Source organism: Achroia grisella, unplaced genomic scaffold, assembly GCF_030625045.1.
Source record: "Achroia grisella isolate CSIRO2021 unplaced genomic scaffold, CSIRO_AGI_Agris_v1 utg1241, whole genome shotgun sequence".
Taxonomy (NCBI): Eukaryota; Metazoa; Arthropoda; class Insecta; order Lepidoptera; family Pyralidae; genus Achroia; species Achroia grisella.
Window position 1 is genome coordinate 24,754 of NW_026712604.1, and position 24,182 is coordinate 48,935.

The following is a 24,182-nucleotide window of genomic DNA, read 5'->3' on the forward strand; positions in this document are numbered from 1 at the left end:
TTAATATCATTACATAACTTTGTTATTCTTAATACTTATAGATGATAGCGGATTATTTATTTAAAGAGCTTTTATTTTTTTTTAATAGCAAAGATATTGCAACACGAAGATTAGATTAAGAGTACGTAGACTACTGTAACTATTCACTACTAGTAATATAATATTATGTTATCTGTTCTACTAGTAATGGACGGTACGAAGAAAAATATTAATTACAAAAACAAAAACTGAACTTGACATTTATTAGCGGCTAAAATTATAAGAATTTTTATTTTGATTTTAGAACATCAACTTTGTTCAATCAACGGCTAAAATGAATACATAAGAGTTTTGTTTTTTTTATTTCGATTTTAGAACTTCGTCTTTGTTCCGATGCTCTACTTCTGCAGGTCAATGCTACGTACCTGGGCTCAAAAAGGATAACATATACGAAGACATTCCAGTACACTTTAAGGTACGAGATTTTAATATTTATTAGGAGAAGTCGACCCGCGCGTGTCGAGAAATAACGTTAGGTTTTTCTCTTTAATGACAAGGAACGGAGGCTATTCAAACTTTACTTTGACATCCACGATACAAACTTAGACATAGTGTGGGATCATAGACAAAATGTTACTTAAGTTTACCGAAATTAAAGTTATTCTTATTTATATATATATATATATACGGTTGCTGCCGGGGGGAAAGGGGATTGTTATTAATGTGGACTAATGATCTTATTGTTAGCAATTTACCATGTCAGGTTGACCTCCACGCGGTTCCCCCTGGAAACCATCTTGATAAATCTTGGTGAATTTATCACGATGGGCTAACTGACCTGACCTCATGCTCATCTCATCACCCTCCACTGGTGCCCCGCCAGCATAAACCGTTAGCGCAGGCGGGTGCACCATTCCATTATCATCCATAAAAAAAACCAACCAACGGTTGCCACCTATCCATGATATAAGCCGTCAGTTTGGATTTCTAGTAACATAAATAAAAGTATGCGTTGCCCACAATGCAATTCTACTATAATTATGAAAATTAAAAGTACTAACTGACGTTATACCGCCATTGAAAACCCGCTTTCTCATAAGATTAATGACATCGACTGCATAATATTGTTATTCAACTTCAAGATTAAAGCAAAAATGTTCATTGTTTCGGGACCCGTTGACAACGTTGCCCTTTCAGCGATGTGATTACATTTGTGGGAATAATAAGAATTAAACCGCGCAATGTGACCATTAATCATGGCCTGCAGTGTAGACATCATTAGCTTTGTTCGGTCACGCGTCACAAAATGTTGGGGTTGCCTGATGTATCGACTGTTTTTCCAAAGTTGAGCTAATATGTTCTTTTTTAATCTTTCGCATTCAGTTCTGTGTATAACGGGGTTCATGTCGTTAGTTCACTGAAGCAAGAGCTTATATAAGTATGATTAACCTTAGCAGTTTAGCGGTTTAGCGCATTGCTTTAATTTTCTAATATTTTTGTATGTATTTAAATGTAATATATATGTATATTTAAGGATTAAAAGCTCATGCTTTTTATGTTTATGGCCTTCGACTGTCCGTATATGTATAGCATATGCTGAGTGTGGGTCATATTACCAAAGAATTAAGTATGGGTAAAATATTGTATAGTTTTATTGTTATTTTATAAATTAATAGCATAACGTAAATATGATATAAATAGAAGTTTATTGTCAAGTCACAACTTGACAATAAATTTCTATACTTTCTTTTTTTATAATAATAAAGCATAACAAGCAAATAAGTATTTAAATATTATTTTTATTTTTAAGTATTTATAGAGCATAATAAGCATACGCATATCATTTGGGATGGTTTGACATATATCAGTTGGTTGGATGACAACAATAATTGTAAACTTTATAAAAAAAACTTGAGTAACGGCTCAAGTTGATTTATAAAAAGCGGTTTGAAATCGCTGCGTTTTATACTGCGGTTTCGTAGCGTTTCTGCTGCGGGCATGGTGGCGGTATCGTCTCCCTAATTGCTATACCGCATCCTCGCATAGTTGTAACGAAACCAATTAACTTGTGTCCATAGTACGATACGATACGTGTTCCCCACCGATGTAAGTAGGCATTATTCGTAATACATTTTCTTTGTAGTTTTATCGATCGTCAATTATTTCTAACCAGCTTAGCCCACGGTTTTATCTGCGTGAAATTTATAGCCTATATGTTATTCTGATGTATAAGCTATATTACTGTAAAGTTTCATAAAAATCCATTTAGTAGTTTTTGCGCGAAAGAGTGACAAATATCCATCCATACTCACAAACTTTCGCGTTTATAATAGAAATAGACAAAAAGTACTTTTTATCTAATTCTTATGAAACAATTACAGCTGTAATAACTTTGTTCGACGAGTTAGCCTTTATAGTAACATATAAAATAATATTGAAAATAATAATATAATGACTAGATATACACAGACTATTATTAAAATAATATAAAAATACAGATAACAATTAAAGTAGATTAACGAATATATATACACAATATAGATATTACATTTGTATTGTAAATACGACTTGTGGCTATTGTATTGATCTATCATGTAATTGAGTGATTAAATTGACTGTTTAGTATAACTTTATATTTAATATAAGTTAAGTACCTAGTGCTACTTGGGAATCCACTTGATGGAAAATAAATACCGGCATATATTTATTTTCCATTAAGTATCTGGTGGTTATATTATATAGACTATGAATCATGGAATGCATTGTGAGACCACTCATGTGTGGATGAATTCTACATGAAAACTATGGTAGTTGTAATCTAGTAATACAATTGAATATGTAATGAATATAGGTACATGTCTCAAAATTTTATATCCTTTATATAAAATTTTGTTCAAATCGTTGAGACATTATACATATATCTAAACTTTCATAAAAGTCATAATTATAAAATCTAAGAGTTGTATCAGAACTTTACTTTGGCTACATAACATTTGACCATCGATAATGCAATAAATTAACGGATCCGTGTATTGAAGAAATAGAAATAATCTTTATTCAAGTATACTTAATATAGCAAGCAAGCAAGCACCTTTGAATAGTAATTAATTATACACTAATTAAGAACAATAATAAACTGAGCTTAAATATATTCATAAATTGATCACTAAGGAATAAGACTTAAGATTTATTGGCCTTTATTAAAATTTACCTACATAGAAAATTTATTAAAGAAACATACAGCATTAAACAATACAGCCCATGGTTTAAACATACTACATAGCAAATAGAAAGACAACAACTAATTTTGAGACAAAATAATTTAAATTTCGAACAAAAATATTTTTTAATCCGACTTCAATGGAAACATATTTAAGATGGCCAGTTATTACTATTCTTGTCCAACTAAATTGGAAACCGGTAGCCCTATTAAATTGGCGATGCAATTACACCGTATAATAATTGGAAAATAAACAATAATAAAAAACTGAAGTTGATTTCAGAATTTTATTTTGTACAGCTTTATTTATCATTGTTTTTTATGAGATACCAGATTCTATATGAATGATTTTGTTTGTAAGTTATGCACCTATCACCTATCTCTGCTTTTATATGACAGCATTAATGTTGAAAACAAGGAAGTAATATTTTTAATATTCTATTTTCTAATCAGGTCTGATATTTTAAATAACAAAAACATATATTCTTAATAATAAGCGTGTGTTGCATTGGGGAGCTTTACTGATTTCACAGTTAATATTTGTGGTGTTTAAATTAAGATCAGGTAATTGTGGATGATAAAACTGAAAGTAATTTGGCACATATTTTGATATGGTCGATTAAAATGAAAACTTCAGGAATAAATAAAAATATATGGCTATAAAAATGTATAAACAAAGAGTTTCAATTTGCAACATATTGTGACATTGCTACTCCCTGTTAATATTTAAAAAAAGGTTTAAGAACGCTTGATGCTGCGTATAAGCAATGAATCGTTATGAACCTCTAAGGAAGTTGTTAACACAATTTTGTGGGTAAAATGAATCGAATAAATTCCAACAACTAGGTTACTATACTTTTTAAAAGGTTAAGCCTGAGTAACATAACGAATGAGGTTATATTTCGAAATAATATATTCATTCGGCTATATCACGTAAGCGAGTTTACAAATAATATAACCGAATAACAAGCAAACACAATTAGTGTGCGAGTGTAAATTTGACATGCGCGGCCGGCAGGGGGCACTGATAAAACGATGCACCCCAGCTATGACCGGTGCTCTAGTGACGCGATAATGCAATTTAAAAAAGTTTAAATATATCTATGTAATCACTTTTAGTGTTAATAATAATAATAATAGATTATTTGTGAATGATTTTGGGTACATTACAGGACGTTATGGAAAACATGGCTCTTAGAAAATCTGCTTATATGAAGCGTGCAAAGTAAAAAAACTTTGTGCAATACTTCATTTTTTTTCTTACATACTTCAAATTACGAGTTTATTGTCAGTTCTTCTTAATTGAATCTGTATACTGAAATGGACGGTAGGGAAAAAAATTAATACAAAAAAGTTTACGTTCATAAGCGGCTAAAATGCTCTACATGTATAAATGATTTTTTAATTTCATTTGCTTAAACTAAGATACTGTTGAAATGTTATTAAAAAAAGGGCGGATTTAATTTCATAGAAAAAATATTTTGTTTTAAGAAACGCGCGATTGTCTGTTAGTTTATATAATTACTAACTGTTATTTCCCGACTTCGCCTGCTGTTTTCGCCTTTTTTCCGAATCAAACTATTAGTAGTTTAGTTATAGCATTAATATACAGAATCACACATATTTATATGTCTAATATTAATCTGGGTGTGTCTGTCTGTATCTCAACTCACTTTGTAAACCCTCACTTTACTTTTTTTAAATACGGTGATACCGTACCTTAAAAAGTAAAGTGAAGTCACCTGTCTAAACGATTGTTAGTTAGTTATCGATTAGGTTTTTTACTATATCTGCCCTCCCATCCCTATAGGTCTGCCCTCGTAACTGCGCCCTTGCACTTCGGAAGGGTGAAGCTGAATTATTGTTAAGAGGGACGCGGGGGGTGCCTTTTAAACCGGGAAACGCCAGCTATTGTGCATAGCCGATTTCCCGCTTTCCGCCATTTTAATGTCCTTACATTGGTTGTATTTGTGTGAGTGAATTTGGTGTATGTGAAAAGAGTTAAGCGATTCATTTGAACTATTGTTCTAATATTAGTAATAATATGAAAATTGTGTAGTTTCATTTCATTAGGTTTGTTAGAATATTATTATAATGCAAGTAAAAGAAAAATTAATTAAAATTGTTATTTTTGTATAGTTATGAATAAAATTTGACATGAGGATAGACTGCATTGTGAAGTTGGATATAGGCTATTTTCTAAAAATAGCAGACGAAGACAGGGGTAATAATAGTATAATATAAGACGTGGGGGACTTATACGCAATACTATAGTATAGTTATCATACATATAAATTTTAATAATTTTCAAAGCGTTTAAATATTATTATTCATAAATAAATTCAATGGTTACAAGTGAATCAATTTCGCGATCTCTTTGATTATGAATATATATTCTTGCTGTTGTGTCTGGTACACGAATTTTTTATTATATAAAATATCTTTTTCATTTCCTATGTCGCTTGTCACTTAGACCATACCACAAAAAAATTTTGAATACATATGGAAATCTGTATGTGTGTTTGTAATGGTTTGTACGGCTTTTATTACAGTTCCAAGTATTTTTCGTATTGTAATATGGAAGTAGGCATTAAAGGGTCCAAAGTGATGTCACTTCAGTATGAGGATACATTTGTGGAGGTTTATTATGTAAACATTAGCCTTTTTATGGCATAACTATATTTAAGAGTAGTTATTTATGTCGACTGACTAATGTAATTGTGTATCTACTTTTAATTTTTGTTCTTAATATTACCGTGCCTTGTGTGTATATTCCTTTATCGTATATAAAAATTCTATCTATCTATCTATTTAGTTTCAAAGCTTTCGTATTGTTACAGCCTCGGTGGCCTAACCATTTAGCACATTGATTTGCTTCGATGGTCGCGAGTTCGATTCCTCACATGATGTAAAGATTTATACTCATAATTATGACTATTTGAATCGGTCTGGATGTTTTCTATGTATGTTATGTATATGTTTGCATAAACAAAAAAATCTGTATTTCTGTCAGTTGTTTGGGCACTAGCCCATAACATAAGTTCGACTAATTTATCAGCTACTATCTATTTTTCATACCTCTAAGTGATAAGGGTTGTCCACCCCTAACATTTCTATTTTATTCTTTGGACAAATTTTTTATTGGTTATTTTTTATACTGTGGCATTAAATATATAAAATACATACAACCCTAAATTTTCATCCTCCCTACCATGAACTCCTATTTTTAATTGCAATTTATATGGCAATACAACGTTTGCGGGGTCAGCTAGTCGTAGTATAAGAAAAACTGCTTTTTTATTGATTATATTCTTAGGTTTATCCTTTAAACTTCACATCTTAGCACAAATAACAAAATGTCATATAGAAGCAATGTTACTTACTATACGAGTATAGTGCAAACATTATATAATATTAAACTATCAGCGGGCTGTCAATCCGTCATTTAGGAGTTATTACGAGGGTCGACAATCTACCGTGGAGGTTCTTACGTCTTATTACTGCACCCTGCTCGCCCCGCTCGTTTATAAACACTTGCCTACATAGTATATTATAGGTATTGTATACATATAGGTATGGGACAGAATATTTTTATGTTTCGTTTTAATTACTTGTGACATTTTTAAATTAAAAAATTTAATTATTGTGTGCACAATTTGACCCACTCAATACTTCCTATGCCACGCTTTATCGGACGGAAGAGATTTCGTTTAGAGATAAGTCCTCCTTTGTTAATGTTATTTCTAATTGACATACCTAAAAATGTATTCAAAGAATATATATATATATATATATATATATATATACGTTTAATATTTTTTCACAATTTATACTGAAATAACATATACTGTTAACAATTTAGTTATTTATAGTTAAAAGTATTTTAGAAAACGTTTAAGTACCAAATTAATTGATTTATAAAATACTAGTAACTTGTTTTATAATACTTTTTGTTTGTAATAAATAGCTGAGCTTTTCGTATTCTAAAGCTCAGCCAATACAAATAAAAATTAATGTTATTTAGTACAAAATAATATGTGTTTAAAGTTTGTGATGTGTATTGAAGAATAATGCATAAATGTTTGTTACTATTTCACACAAAAATTACTGAATGAAATTTAATTAAACTTTACAAAACATACAGATACATCAGAAAAATACATAAGCTATAAATTTCACGCGGTTGAAATTGCGATCATAGCTAGTTAATAATATACAATTAGATTATTAGAGGATAACGTAATTGACGTAACCTTCATTTTATTCATAACAGTTTAGATGTACGAACGAACAGTTTGCATTTGAACTCCCAATAACTATAAGTTTCGTCACCATTTCGCTTCTAAAATTGTCCGCTCATTTTCTGACATTAAAAAGCGTTTATCGAGACGGTCGGTGGAGGCGATCATTTTTGGATTATAGCTGCCCCCGCAGATAGAGGAATTAATTTGCGAAAGCATCGCAGCTAGACCGATATATTCTGATCTGTGTCACTTTAAAGCACATCGTCTGATCTCCCTTAATTTGTTTCGGCATTACTGTATTGGGGGGCTCTACCGTCTTTGGTTTGGTCGCCGCTGGACGCTCTTTGAGGGATTATATGAACGGTACACCATGTTTGAATGGGGATGAGATGTTTTTGCGTAATTAGTGGCGGGGGCTTTCTTACGATAAGTGGTGCTTACTGACAAAGTGTACTTATTACTGGACTCGGAGGTAATAAACATTAACGTACAAAATACATTGCGTGCAATATCTTAGTAAGATCCTTCTATTTGTGTAACGTGTATTGTTATAATTGTTGTTTTCTTTGTGTTGCTGTGGCAGAGAAATTTCGACTTAGCGCTTGTTGTGTAAGGTTTAAAATATATTATATTTGATACCAGGAAAATTAATAGGAATATTTTTCTTACAATTTTCAATGTGAAAACCGCTGACAATGTATAAATTCCAATAGGAGATATTAAAAATGGGGGAGTACATCACAATAGAGAGGTACGGGTATCATTCAAAAAGTGACGGGAAATGGAAAAATTCAAATTCTGATTCGCCATTCATGTTTGGAGATAACGCTACATCCAGGGTCTCACAATGATGGCAGTAACTTTATAGAAAAATAAGGTATACTTTATAATTTATGTTTCTCAGAGACAAATATAATATTGAGAGTTAAAATATACGTTTAGAAGATGGCCAAAATACATTATAGCTGGGTTTGTGTGAAGCATTGGACTGTGAATTATGAAATAACAGAATAGAACAATTTCATAATTTAATATACCAGGATTCTAATACATACGTAATGGCGAATAAAGATAATGAACTTATTTCTAATTGTTGCAAGGTATTTTATGTTTTATTATTTTTTATATATTTTAGTCCTAATGGTATATATAATAAGAGTAAATATTATTATAAAAGTTATATTATGTTGACTGAAAGAAAAAAAAAATAATCCAAACATTCACACTTTTTTTAATGAAATTAAAAACAGCTATAATTCTAAATTTAGAGTATATAAGAGAGTAAAGTATATAGCCGTATTAGACGAGAAAAGAAATTATACGTAGAACCACAGATGACATACGCACGTAGGTAGGATGCTACATAACCAGCCCAATGTATTTTAACATGTTTTTTTTATAATATACGTATGATCAACATGTTGCCCAACTAACTACATATGTAATAATAAATATATAGTCATTTACATCATATAAAAAATATTTCTCAATCAGCCATAATATGATTATAAATATATCTCATTACACAATTACATACGTATGTAATAACCTTGTACATGATTACAAAAATACAGATTCAAGTTTATCAACATCAACCGATTCAGCTGCTACTTTTTCAGATTACGTAGAATTCGAATTGAATCGAATAAGTATTTTGAATCCGTTCATATCCAATAGTTTTATATAGGACTTATTAAACAAATGGGGGAGCACAATACGGATGTGTAATGAAATATCTAGAATGTTTGCATTCGGCTTTTGTATTAAAGCCCATCCCTGTTGACCCACAATGCTCCAAAGGTATTTAACAAATATATTATTGTCCAAGTACTATTTTATACTGGTCTTGGATATAGAGATGAAAATTAAAGAATTTCCTGCATTAAGTTCTTTAACGATATGAAAATATTGGTGTGTAAATTCATAAATTACTCGTTGTTATGATATTACTATTGGATACCTGACAAAATGAGTTATAAATATTATAATAAGCAACTTTATTATATAAAAAAGCATTTAATAATGGCAAAGTATATTGCGGAAAGCTAAGGTTTTAATTTGGTATGTAGCAATCGAATTTAATATGTACTTATATATAAGAATTGATGGAAGAGAAAAAATATTACGCAGAATTCAAATAAATAGGATAAGGAAGAAGCAGATGATGACGATATCATATATAAGAAATCAGTATACACTTATTTTGTTACGTCTTAGTATATAATTTAATTCAGCATTTTTAACAAATATTATTTTATATTCCATTTTTTAGCGTGAAAACTATTAAAAACTTAATTCACTAAATACAATATACTTATTCTATAATATCAATATCGAATGCTGCTCATTTATTTCATATAGTCGACAGCTTATAGTAATATGACCGTCATAATTAAAAGAATTATGATAAAAAGGATTAACAAATTGAACCTACCTCCAGTGCGGACGACAGTGAAGCCTTCTCCTGCTTCAGAGTTTCCACGCGGGTCTTGTACTGCAACAGCGATCGTACTGTATCCTCCATCCTGAAACAAACATATAGACAATATTACATAAATTATATTAATAAATTCAGTCTTAGCCATCGACGTAAATTTGACTATCTATCTGTTAGACCTATAATGAAGATTTATATTTTTCTCCACATACCACTAGAGAAAGGTAAAGAAGTAGTAATGGCCAGACTTATTGTCAAATAGTCATGCGAATAGAGTTTGTTTGTAACCCTTTCACACCTTAATAGCTTAACCAATCATTATAAAATTTGAAATACATACATAGTGTTCGAGCCAGAGTTGTTTTTCGTCAGTTATTTTCTCCCGGTCAAAAAGTTTTAAGATGGTTAAGATAGATGTCTTATGAAGCTTAGTAAAAGTCAGCTGCGGTTCCGAGATTGGGTTGAGAAAGTAGCGCCTTCGCAAATATGTATAAAAAATTGTCATTTCCTCGTAGTTAAAATCAGTCACCTTGACCTATTCCTGGTTTCCAAATAACTGTAATCAGTTATGGTCACGTCATTGGAGACGCGGTCAGTAGAAAAAAAAGGAAAGAATTAAAATATGTAGTCTTACTGTAAATCTAACTAATCGCGTTTTGTCGCTTTTAAAGAAGACAGATCGAATTACGATTGAGTAGTAAATTGTACCACGCGTAGAGGATTTAAGATAACTTTGGCGTAACTTAATCCATCAGTTAACCTCCAGTGTGCCGAGCTGGGAGGAGCGCGTGACGTACATACAGACGACTTGTAGTGTCAGTTTCACTTACTCCGCAATTTGGCGGCGTCACAGGATTTTAGTAGAGGTTAAGTATGCAATGTTGCTTTAACGATGTTCTCCGTGTTTGATTTGAGCGTTCTTTCATTGAATTTAATATAAATACCAATTCTAAACTCCTTATTTATAAACCTATAACGTATTATGTTACTGCGCCGATCAGTTAACAAACAGTGGACTTCCGCAAAATAATATCAAATTCGATAAAATACGCATAGCTGTATATATATATAGGCTACAGTTACCGTGACCATCTACTTGTTTCCCATTTCAATTACATAAAAAAGTATAATTACAGTGTAAAGAGGCATGACAGACTAACACAGACTACACTTTACAAAAATATCTATATTGGTATTTCTGTTTGAGAATTGAAAAAAGAATTGAGAAGACATATTTTTTTACAGTAATAAGTTGTAAATTTAAAAGTAACATATTTTTTGTGAAAGTACCTAATTATTTTCAGTTTAGTTTTAGCGACAATTGCATTTGCAAAAGATAATGTATGTATAATGTAAGTAGCTTTCTGTCACGGTACAGGCAGCAAAGGTTTTTCTTTGAATAGTGAAGAATGAGTTACTGTCAAGCAAAAAACGCGCGAAAAGAGCATCCGCCGGCACTTCATTATGCAGATGGATCAAACCAGAGTAATCTCTAGGTGCGGATTTGCATATTCTGAGATGGAGCGAGATAGACGGTTAGGGCTGTCTAAAACAAAAGAATAATAATATCACTGATTACCAGGTACACTGTATTAGTGTATTTTTGTAAATATATTCTACATGTCTATGATTTACAAGTGTACTAAATTTCATTCGAATTCGTCTAGTAATTTTAGCGTACAAAAGTACTGCATCCATTGTCAGAAACATAAGCATTTATATTTAAAGTTAAATAATATTTATTACTGTACAGTAATAAGTATAACCGATATAGTAATGTAAATCTTTTGACAAAATAGTTATGAAAATATACATGTAATGTGAGATAGTCATAATTATCATTCGACTCGAAGGACTATTAGTTTGTTGGAAATTAAAGAAGGTAAAAGAAAATTAAAAATTAATTAATATAGTTTTTATTTATTTTAATTTTATGTTACAAAATATAGTACTATTATAATGATAGTGTATTATAATGATATATGTACCAAAATTAGTTTATGAAAAAAGCATAAATCATAAAAAGTACGTATATACACATAGATATGTTTCCATGTAGACAACCCTAAATGACGTTCAATGTATTAGAAGAAGACAGCAAGAAGTGGAGTGCACTCGTTTTCAGCCACTTCATTAGCGTCCGACATCCGCTGCTTTTCGTCACTGCATAGTTGTTTCTGTTTACCGCATCATTTTTTTTACTTTCAATTAAATCAAATATTTTAAATATATAAACAGTTCAAGAAAACTGTTTGGTAACGTTTTGTAAGAAAACGATACGAGTATTAAAGTAAATACATTATACTAAAAGACAAAAAATGTTTAAAAAGTTAGATAAAATAAAATAATAAATAGAATGTCATTTTATTATTTTATTGATGGTATTTTTTTTTTATGAAATTGAAAGACAACTCACCCAATTATAAATGGCAACGGTTGCCTTTATACATGAACAGTCGTCTTGTCAAGATATAGATTGTGGTACTCCTATTCCTACGCCTGAGGGTTAGAATGTCAGCTTACAAAGCAAATAGGTTGGCAGCTCAAATTGGTGAGACAATGGTATCTATGCAGATGACTGTACAAAGTTCAAGTCAGTAGAATTACCTGTTTAATAGTCAGTTTATTATCTTGACGACAATGGTGATAGCAAGGATAAAGACACAAAAATTAATGGATTGTGTGATGTATTCCTTTTGAACATTATTAAAGAAACAACCAATTTGCGTCGTTACTAGGTAGGCACTGTTCCTTAATCTCCTGTATTAAAGATACTGGATTCTTAGCTAATACTTAATTCGCGCAGCTTCAAAAAGATTTCCTCGCTGGCTTACGAGATTCTGGTAACAAAAATCCACTGGGATATAATAATTTCACCCTCTTTTAATTATTAATACCCCACCAAGAGATCGGATTACGTTATTAAGAATCGTAATTAGTTTGAAGACAATTATACCCATAATATCTATTTAGTTTAATTTTGAATTCCAATATTTGTCTTTAGTAATAATTCTAGATATATTATTTTGTTACTTATAAGTTTAGTACGATACTCTATTTCAGAAATAGATTGGTAAATAATTATTTTAATAAAAGGCATAAATAAAATAGACAATTATAAATAACAATATGAATAATTAGTAAGTAATTTATATTCTTGCCAGATGTTGCATCTTACACATATTTATTTTGAAACCTGTGATATAAATATCTTTTTTAATTGCTAGATTACGAGATATATATACCTGCGTATATGTATGGAAGTTCTAGGAATATTAAATGATCACAGTGAAAGTTTTTCAATATTTCGGCGTCGAATAAGCTGTTCGCGTATCTCCATTTTCCCCATTTTTGATCGAGATAAGATTTTTATTGGAATCTATAATTTTTTTAATTTAATATTGATCAGATTCGAAAAATATGAATAATTCGAGGATACAATTAGGGCTATTAAAATTTCTAATTATGGTAAGTAGTGTATATGAAGTATTTTAACGATCTTATTGCATTTATACGAAACTATTTCAGTATTTTGTTTTGTTTCTTCAAATGGAGTTTGTAAGAAAAAATAAAATATTTTAATATTCAATATTAACCGATTTTAGTCACTAATAGCTAAAACAAGTTTATTTTAGCCAAACATTCCACGTTTTTATCAATAAGGAGATATATATAACATACATATAACAACAAATGCACCACCCACGATTATTAGGTTCGCTCTTTATATTTTAATTTTAACCTTTGTATTACGTGCATTAAAGTTATATAAAATAAAATAAAAATACAATAGCTGGAGCACCAAAAGAATGTAAAGAAATAATTAGATACCATTAATTAGATTCCTTTTAACATATTATTATGTTGGGATGCAATAGACGTGAGTTCATAAATATGTAAAGGCATTTTAAACCCTTAGAATTTTAATAAAAAGGGGAATTTAAAAAATCAGTTCTCAATAATAATTGGCAATTTTTCTAAAAAGTTAAAAATACCCGAAAACTGTGTAACAACAAATTGTAACGGCAACACCATTAATTTCGGCGGACGGTTCAACCTTTCCGCGAATTTCCCACTTGGCATATCTAGGAAACGTATCCGTTATTACTGGGGTCGATCACCCGGAGTTTCGGCGGCCTTATTACACTGTAATTTAATGTTTTGTTTTTTTCCTACACAGGCTTTTTTATACAGTGTTTTTACTGCTCCCAGTCACGGCAGTATCGACCGAACTGAGGGTGGGTACAGGTTTGTTTCTATTTTTGATCGACGCGTGTTAAGTTTGCATCGGTTATTAAGTAATGTAAGGCTTAATTGGATTGTGTCTACAGTTTTCTTCGGGAAAGAAAAATAATATGTGTTCATTTATTCCAGATTAGTGGTGCTTGGGACTATATACGCGACATTTGAAGATCTTTTTTTTACTAATGGTGATTATCCGATGACCGTAATTAAAGCAGCTACACGACATCCTACATTATTTTATTAACAAATTTATATATATTATTGTTGGTAGCGAATTAATTTAACAAAATTATTCCTTGCTCTCTTTGGTTCCTATTTTTCCCAATTTTCTTTAGCCTGTAAGTGGTCTCATGTTTAAAAACACATTCTGTTAAAATATCGTAACTCTTTCAGCTATTATATGAAACAATAACTCATACTCATACTCAACAGTCAAACAGACAAATACAGTACTTGTGTTAGTATGATTTTTTTATATGTAAAGATAAAATGGGATATCCAAAGGAATTAACTGTAGATGTCGTGATGAATATAACACTTGGCATTTCTTATATTTCGATGAGTATGTTTTGAAATCAACGTGGCCGTAGGCGAAATGATGTGGTTTTTATGGATGATTTCATTACTGGTCAATATATAAAAGCGTCAATAATTATTTGTGCCGCCTAATTTAAACTTATTATCTAAAATTTTTATTCAAATACGATAAGAGCAGGTAAAAACGCGGAAAATAAATCAGTATTGACACAAAACAAAATAAATCTCGATGAGCTGTTTTTTTATTTATTATCCGTCCATATCCAAACATGGCGACGCGTTTCCGCCCCTGTAACGACAAATTACCACGGCACTGAACCCTTGACCAGATGAGCGGGCTCGTAAATCTTAACTATTAAAACCTAAACCAATTCAATGTCGTTACGGTTTGTACAATCCTCGGAACTCTTGATTCTGACTGACCATTAAAATTATAAAGTTTCAGTAAAATATTTTGTCCTTATAGGTCTACTACTGTTTATTAAGATTTTTGTTAAATAAAACCAACTTTAAAGGTGATAATACTTCTTGTTTGAAAAAAATCTAATTATATTTATGATTCTTTACATAAACGATAACTTTTATTCCCGTATTGATCTCATATAAATTTTGCCTGAATTTGAAAGTTGGTTTATTTTTTTATATTTAATATATATCCGATTGAATCTAGTACTTCTATAAGTCATTTTGGAAATAAATGTACTGTTTGATTTTACAAGTGTTATTTGTTTATTATTATTTGTACAATAAACACAATAACAAAATAAAAATAACATTTCACAGACTATTTGGTTTAGCGATTTTGCATATCCCCTTACTTTCAACAATCGCTACTTTGATAGTCTACACTTTTATATTGTTAGTTTATGGATTTTTTATTACATACATGATGTATATATTAAAAAAAACATTTAAGTACGAGCATTTCTATTAGTTGTTTAGTATAAACATAAGTTTAGATAGCTTTGTGTGCTAATTATTCTGGGATATTACTATTATATATGCCAGACCATCCACAGATAAATAATCAACGTTGCTTTTTGCTGATGCAAATGCTTCCCTCGTGTGGGTATTAATTACAAAATGATAGCTCATTGTGCGGCAGTATGTGCACGGATGTTTGCATGATCTCTAAATAATTGCCCGGCGTTCCTGCATTTTCCAAAAGCAGGGGTGGATTTTTGAAGGGTTTGTTTTTTAAATATACATACCAGATACCTGTGTTGTTCCGGTGGAACGGAACGGATTTTTTTATTAGTAATGTTCTTATTTACTCGTATTATATTTTTTGTTTTTATTTGAATTACGTTTTCAGCGTAACGTTTTATTTATTAATTTACACATAGTTCAACATAATCTTATTATATATTTAGCATATAATATACTATATATTTGTCAAATATCAATGAAGGTTTTAATAAGAATTCTCCCAATTATTGATACACATGGCGAATTTAACATTTTATTGCAAGTTTCCTCGTCAACCACAAAGCCAATAGATTTATGTAGATGATTAATAGGTTCTACACTATTATTATATTACTAGCTGTACCCGTGGTGTCACCCGCATGAAAAGTATAGCCTATATGTTATTCTGATGTATAAGCTATTTTATTGTAAAGTTTAATCAAAATCCGTTCAGTAGTGTAGTGCGTGAAAGAGAAATAAACATCCATCCATACTTACAAACTTTCGCGTTTTTATTAATAAGATTTGTTCAATCTGACTCTGTCCGGAGTAGCAGAATATATATGAATATATTAGGAACAATTACGAAAATAGAATAATTTTCATTTTATACAGAAAGGCTTTTTGATTAATCTCGAATTGATTAATTCTAATGAATATTTAGAGACTTGATTCAGGTTCAGTATTCATAATTAACGCAGGATTTAAGTTAACATTTAATGATTCTGAGGCTGTGTGAATTTCACTAGATCGCCTGCTAAGCAGCAAGTTATATATATATATTTGCAAATATCTATCAAACTGAGTAAAATAACAACAATATATTTAATAAAAATTTATGAAGAATATCGTGTATAGAATAATCGTTTTGTATCATGTAAAAAGCGGATTGACTCATTAAAATTCACTGTGATCGTGCGGTAAGGTGTAAACTCATTTGTTTTCAGCGAGAAAACGTGCAAAATTCACGGCGTGTTCATCATTTTTACACGAAGGTGCGGGTTTATAAAAATGGCCGGTAACAACACAAATAAACCTTGAACAAACACGTTGATTCACATAATTTAACGCTACGTAGCAGTTTATACGGAACGCTTCATGAGATAGGGCTTGTATAGGGCTAGCAACAATGATTAAGTGTTTCATTGAAGTCGAGGAAAAACTCGTGAAAGCGTGCGTCGAAAGAAATGATTACTGAAGGTATGACGCCATTGCTGTCTTATATTTACTGAGAAAAAGACTCGGAAGAGTATTTTTATGGAAAAGGATATATATCTATATATATACACATATAGCAAATATACTTCGTTTACAGCTATCTGTGTGGATATCTCAATCTCTACTTTTTTTGCATTAAAAAAATTATTAAAGTTGTTGAAGGGTAATCAGGACACTCAAGGGTAATTAGATTTTTATTGGAATATAGAATTGTATACCCGCCTACGCTAACAGTATACGTTGGCGGAACACAACGTATGTGTGCTGAATTTGATTGATTTTAATATGAAATATATTTAAAAAAATATATTTAAGTATTTCTGTCAGTTATCTAGTTAACATAACACTATGTCTGCTTAGCTTTGACTAGACGGCCCTAGCTTTAACTAGAATTATGAATAACGTTACAAATGATAATAAGCTAGAATTAACTTTTTGGTTATGTTATTTTTCCGTATAGAAATGTACTTATTTAAAGCGTATACAAAGTTCCCTTATGTTTATTTAAGTTGTCTAATAATCTCTCGGAAGGGGGCCCTTCCGAATTCCGGAAAGGCCTTGTAATCTTGGTATAGGTAGCCCTAGCATGTGCATTTTTAATAATATTAGGAAAGTGGGTCACAGCGCACCTGTGACTTAGTAATACAAGTCGTTGTGCACGCAGTTTGGGTTCCCATAAGCTTTGAGAGTAAATTGTGAAAATACCTTTGTATTTTCATGACAAAACGAAAGTAACTTTATGTGTATTAAGGTGGTTTATAAAAAAATTGTTTAGAGGGCTTGTAAATAAACAAGTTGGGTCACACTTTGTTTTGAACGGAGTTTTATAAAAGGAGATTGTGATCTAATCGTTAGCAACGATCGAACGAACGATTGTATGTTGTGATGATTCACAGTTTTGGTGATTGTTTTTTAATTGAAACTGTTTATTATTTGTCTAAGCTAAAATTACAGGATAAGAGGTATGGTATCTTAGTTCTCAGGAATAGGAAAGCATAAGTGATGTCTCGACGTATGATGACATAATATCTGTAGTGCTGTTCATGTATATGAATGATTTATCATCCGGTGGGCCGTCAGTTAGTCATTCCAATTATATAAAAACGTCCATTAGGTGAACCTGATGACTGATGGATTTTATGCTGTCGCTCTTGCTGGTTTTTCTAGACCATCGTAGGTAGTGACGACTGGTTCATCAGTCTTACTCGTGAACGGGCACTGGACGATCGTGGTACACTTATGCGTTGTCATTCGGGAGAACTATAATGTCATGTTTCTGTACCCTGTATTTTCTCTGTTTTCATGATCAGATGGTATGTTAGCTTCTATCTCTAACTTGCGAAGAAAAACAAATTCAGTACTTACCTACTATAAGTAAATATTTAACCTACTAACTCGAAAGTTGACATTATCGTATTCAACTTTTTCCATTACAAGGGATCTTGAGTAGATTTCACAGAGATCATTTTTGTTACTGTCATTTCTGAGACACATCTTACAAAGCACGTTGCTTAGCAGCTGAATTTGGGATTTGAGACTAGGGCTGATTTGAGACTAGGGTATTAAGGCAGGCCAATTTGTGCAAAATCTACTTTAGTAATATTGGCCTTAGTTACATAAATAAAGATTATTTTCATTCTAACGTACTACGACCATACTAAGAAATGGGTTATGGCAAACGATAATCGCTTTATACAGTCAGAACAATAATTCGTTAACTTTACCGGCAGCAAGTTTCTATAGCTATGCATTTATTCTTTCATGACACCCAATTAGGGCACGGCCGGGCCCAACTGACGATAACGAGAGGTCAGAGGTCAGGGGTCACGTTCCACAGATTATAAACAGCCCGGGTTTATAGAACCCGCTGAAAGATTTCGCTCCGTCAATGAATGTGATGAATGGCTTTTATCATCGTCTGCCACCAGTTTTTACTTCGAAATAGACGTGATTTAATGTTGAAATATTTGTGATTTATGAATTGGAAGGTACATACTTTTTTTGTGAATTTTTAATTAGTACTATCCAGCCTTGCTCATTTTATTTGTGCTCATTATATTCATATAGTACTTTAAGTTACAAGTACAATAAAGAGTATTTATAAGTATATCCTTCAAAGTTGCTGCAGGGCCTAGGTAGCGAAGTCTGAATAATGGGCGAGTTCAATAGATCTTCACAGTGCTACGGGTATAAATGCTTTGTTACATTTCAATCGAAAGGTTATTATATAGGTTATAGTTATATATGTGATCTAAAATATCTTGTTACAATCCAAACAGTCCAAGTCGGTAGCTTGGAATTGTCCTGGGTTACACAGGAGAATTCCAAGCTAAACAGTATAATATAAAATGTATAAATACATATTTTTGAAAACACATATACAACCTTAAATTACAGTGAAAATCGTCTCAAAATCCGCTTTATTAATAAAGGAAGTAAGCGAAGAAAAAGGAGACAGGCGAAAACTGCGACTGCTTAATACTGTTAGAGAGTATACGAAACTACAACTTGAGGCACAGATTACATAATGTAAGTTGCTTTCATGAAAAGTAATTAACTTGTTTCAGAAAGAACTTGCTAGTTTGCTACGTCTACTGCAGACCATACTTGATGGGTTAATTTGCAACTACTTATCTGTGGGTACAGACTATTTAGTAAACAACCAAACTAAGTACAAACAAAGGATTTAGTGGTGTTTTGTATCGCGGCGAAAATTGTTCAACACTTAAATAGCAAAATAACGTTCGGAGAAGAAAAATAATTACTATCATACAGTAATATTTAGCTCTATGGGCTTACTATCCCATTATCGACATGATTCCAGATTTCTTACGAGTAGGTAGAAAAAACTTAGTGTTATCAACTTCTATTCTAGGAAATAGTATTAATGATTTTATAACACGTAATTTTCATGCTGTAAGTTGATAAAAACTAACTTGTAAAAATAATCGAATTTTATTATGGTAATTAAGGTCATTGACATTCTTTATTTAAATTTGGCGCGCAATTTAGTTAAAACGTCAGAATAACGTATGCCATTTAATGAAGAAGTTTCTGGATGTAACAGATTTGCTAAATAATAATACAAAATATATAATAATATAAAAAAAAATCTTAACATAATAATAAAATATGCATATATATACAATATATGCATATTTTTAGTAACTGAAATAATGTTTCTAGGTTACCTGAGATGGCGGTCTCGAGAACAATAACAACGGCCGAGGCAAAAAGCGATTTTTTCCAGAACAATGAACCGCACAATGGAACAATAAGTGGTGTAAGCCCATTTTCTCGTGTGGAGGACGCTTTTAGAGGCTTTCACACCGCGTGCCGGCGCCCTCGAACACAAGCCCGCTCTCGACCAACTGCGGTGGCGCCAACGGGACACTTTTTTTTATTTGTAAATTTTGAATCACCAGGCAAAGGACAAATGGCAAACATGTTACGATTTTCGTCACATTCAGTATGTATAAGTATAAGTATATTCTTCATTAGGTGTCTGTGACCTTGTACGTGCGTACTTTTGTAGATCGACATCTTTTGATGATAATATTAATAATACGACGAGATAATTTTATGAATAAATATATAGATAAAACAGTCGCAAAATTTTAGAGAATTCAGTGGTTTCCCATTAGCGGTGTAACACATTTAACTACATATTCGGTGAAAATTTCATCCTAATTACTCTAGCCGTTTTTTATGATAAACCTAAACACAAAACATATTATAATATAATAACAAGTATTTGCCTCGTCCCGATTTTATGAATTTATTATATGTATCTTATTGATAAATAAGGATAAATATATTTGTCATTATAATGATCCTCGATTTAGACATAATATCCATCTTTTAATGCTACTCCGACTAAATTATTTTTTCTTATACTGTAAATTAATTAATATTTGTTTTAGAAATCGCCTTTAATTCTGAGAAGTCACAGACTATTTTTTTTACTAATAACTTGATTAACATTATAATATTTAATAATAATATTAGATGGCAGAAAGTGTTAATTGTTGCTTTTATAGATGACTCAGGCATCATACAATGCGTTGACCGTGTCACATTGCCATTCCTGAGGGCTGAACTGGTATCCTATAATTTAACAGTTATTCTCAACTTTGTTTAAACTTTGATACTTATTGTTACAGCAGCAGTTATTTCACAATTTTTACATTATGAGTCATTTGAAAATATTTTTTCCGCTATCGCTTATAGTTTGGACCTCATGTATCCAAGCTTTGCAACATTTGCCCTCGATACTCTAGACAGCTGACTTGGCTCTCGGAAATTGATGTAACGGATAAGTGTTTTATAGCCACTGAAACTATGTCTACACTTAAAACACGTATTTCAAGAAAATATACTTCCTTTACTGTAATAATTACGTACAGAAAGTTAAGTATAGGAAGGTAGATATTAAATCTGGTTATTATTTATTTTATATATTTATTTAGCTCACAAAATTGTATATTTGGTGGACTTAATGCCTGATAGGCAGATAACAACGCGGTTAATAATAGACTGGGAACAGTATGATTAAATAAAAATTAATATAAATAAATATTGTTTTGCTCAAATAACACAAACAAATTATACATTCGCATAATTAGTGGATTTGAAGACGATGATGTCTGTGGTATTTGTTAATGACTCATAAGCGAAGTTGTTGATTTATGCTTGATAAGGCAGAGAGAGATTAAAAAAATAAGTAATGACTGTTGACAAAAGCGCTTAATTGTATTTTTTTTTAAACTTTGAAAGAAAGTAAGAAAGTAAACGTATTTATTCAGTGTTTTTCAACAGTGTAACAATATAACAAAATTAAACAATAAAACAAGATGAAATAAATTTAAATGTATATATAATTAATAATGGAATAGAAATTAAAATTCATAGTAAACTAATTACTATGAATTTAATTGTCTTTTCCATTCTTCTTCAGGTTCTTTGCCGTCGGCGTATCATTCCAGTTACTTATAAAGATGTTAATTTGATAGTTTATTAAAATAAAAATATATATACTAAAAAGACAAATTTATAATAGAAAAGAAACAACAACAATTGCCTTAAATTTCATTCTATTTAATTAAGGGACGATTTGTAAATTGATAATATCAATTTCTCGATCAATACGCAAAAGGTTATACGGTATGAGAAAATGGACGATGATGGATCCTTCACAAAAGCATTTAATTAATTTTATAAGGAACTCAAGTTAGTACCTATATACTTCTTAACTTGAATACTTTATCGCTACTTGCCAGGATGCTAGGTAGACTACACAGACCAGTTTAATAAGACCTTCAAGTTGTATCTAGATTTTAATATATTTAAATGATCTATAATATAACGTGCCTGAACGATTTCATTTGTAAGACATACCTTTATTACTGTAGTTTTAGATATTGGATTTAGAGGTATCGCCTCCATATCACGTTAGCATATAATAATAATAATAAATTATTTATTGTGCACATAGAAGAAATACAATAAGAAAAACAGTAAGTAGAAAATTAATAACAGAAATAACATACACAGTATACAGTTTTTGTTCGCCAAGATTTTGGTAGTTTAAAATAGTGATCATGTAAATTGACAATAGCTATAAAGTGTTGGAATATTGGTAAAAGATATGTTTAGCTGATTGAAATATGTAGAATACATTGTATACCTAATAGAATACATTTTGTTAATATTACAGTGTATTTTATCAAAATACTGACAATATAAAAACTGTGCGGAAGTTCATTTCTCTCCTTAATGTATTTATATTATTTTGTTTAAATCCGCATTAACATGCGTGACACCACAAAAATTCAGTGCGGAAACCTGATCACCTCTACTGGAAGCGTTACGAACTTCTTTATTGTTTATCCCATAATATACCCATATTGCGACACGTGTTGCGGTTCTGAACGAGGCATCATCAGGCATTGAATAGTGTTCGGATATGGCTTGGAAGCCTGGTGTTAACTGGTCGGCCAGTTGCAGTAATAATAACGGAATAAAATAAAATAATATAAATGCATTAATTAATAAAATTAGAGAAGTCATGTTTACATGTACTAATGACCTAACGGGCCATTAACATTATATAGATTTAATTGTTTTTATTTTCTATGAAGTACATAATGCGGTAGAGGGTGTAAGGTCTTTGTTGCTTGGTCTCCCCCTGCCTCAATTAAAGGCGCTCTAACAATGACTTTTAAAGGCAAGTCTAGAGACGGATTGGTTCTGAAAGAGCCTTTATAACCCTTCCAACGTTTGAGAGTTTAATAATCTTTTAAATTACTCTTTTGTTCCTGAATATTCTCTGGGATTTCATTAACGGAACATTAACATTTATGTTATAAACATTTCTCAACCAAATACCCACTGTATTACTGGAGGTCTGTATATGTAATCTGTATATTTAAGAGTGTTTAATACAATATCACCGTCGATTCTGAATTGAGTTGATTTTCATGATTCTTTTTATAATGTAAGGGGATAATTCTTGTGATAGGCTCTTTATTATTTTTGTAGTAATGGTAAGTTTGTTCGAAGCAAAAATATCTTCTTTAATTTTAATTTGCTTTTTTGAAACTCAAAATCAAAAGCATTTTCATATAGATATGGATGTAATCCGAATTAAAATTAAAATAAAATAAATAAAATATTGGATAGTAACCAATCGTGCATAGCAATTGATGACATTATTTGTTAATATCTATGTTTTATTGGTTGGTATAAAAGCAGTGGCTGGACAAACTTGGAGAAGGAAAGCGTTGGACAGAGGAACATGGGGTCTATTGGAAGATGCCCATGTCTTAGGATAAGCTGATGCACTGAGGCAGTGAAATAGCAATAAACAAAAACAACATTAACTTCACTGATAGTATAAAGACTATAAATAAATAAATTAATTAATTAATGTTTTATTAATTGAAAGAAGCATTGTTAGTGGTCACTACCCTCAGCCTAAAGGAATCGACTAAGAAGATGTTCTATTTAATAATGTCTTCCTCATATTAGCTCCATTGACTTCTATATTACCACAGATAATATAATTACAAAAAATAAATATACTTACAAAAAGCGAATGGACAGGAGTTTTTTT

At 31.0% G+C, this 24,182-nt stretch overlaps 1 protein-coding gene across 4 annotated transcripts in view; it reads right to left on the reverse strand.

Moving 5' to 3' along the window:
- LOC131854668 (uncharacterized) overlaps positions 1-24,182 on the reverse strand; it is a 474,411-nt gene that overhangs the window by 19,789 nt on the left and 430,440 nt on the right. For all 4 annotated transcript variants that reach the window (XM_059205801.1, XM_059205803.1, XM_059205800.1 and 1 more), the window contains exon 5: positions 9,878-9,968. In XM_059205801.1, coding sequence (XP_059061784.1) covers positions 9,878-9,968 — 91 coding nt within the window. The remainder of the gene's footprint in view (positions 1-9,877; positions 9,969-24,182) is intronic.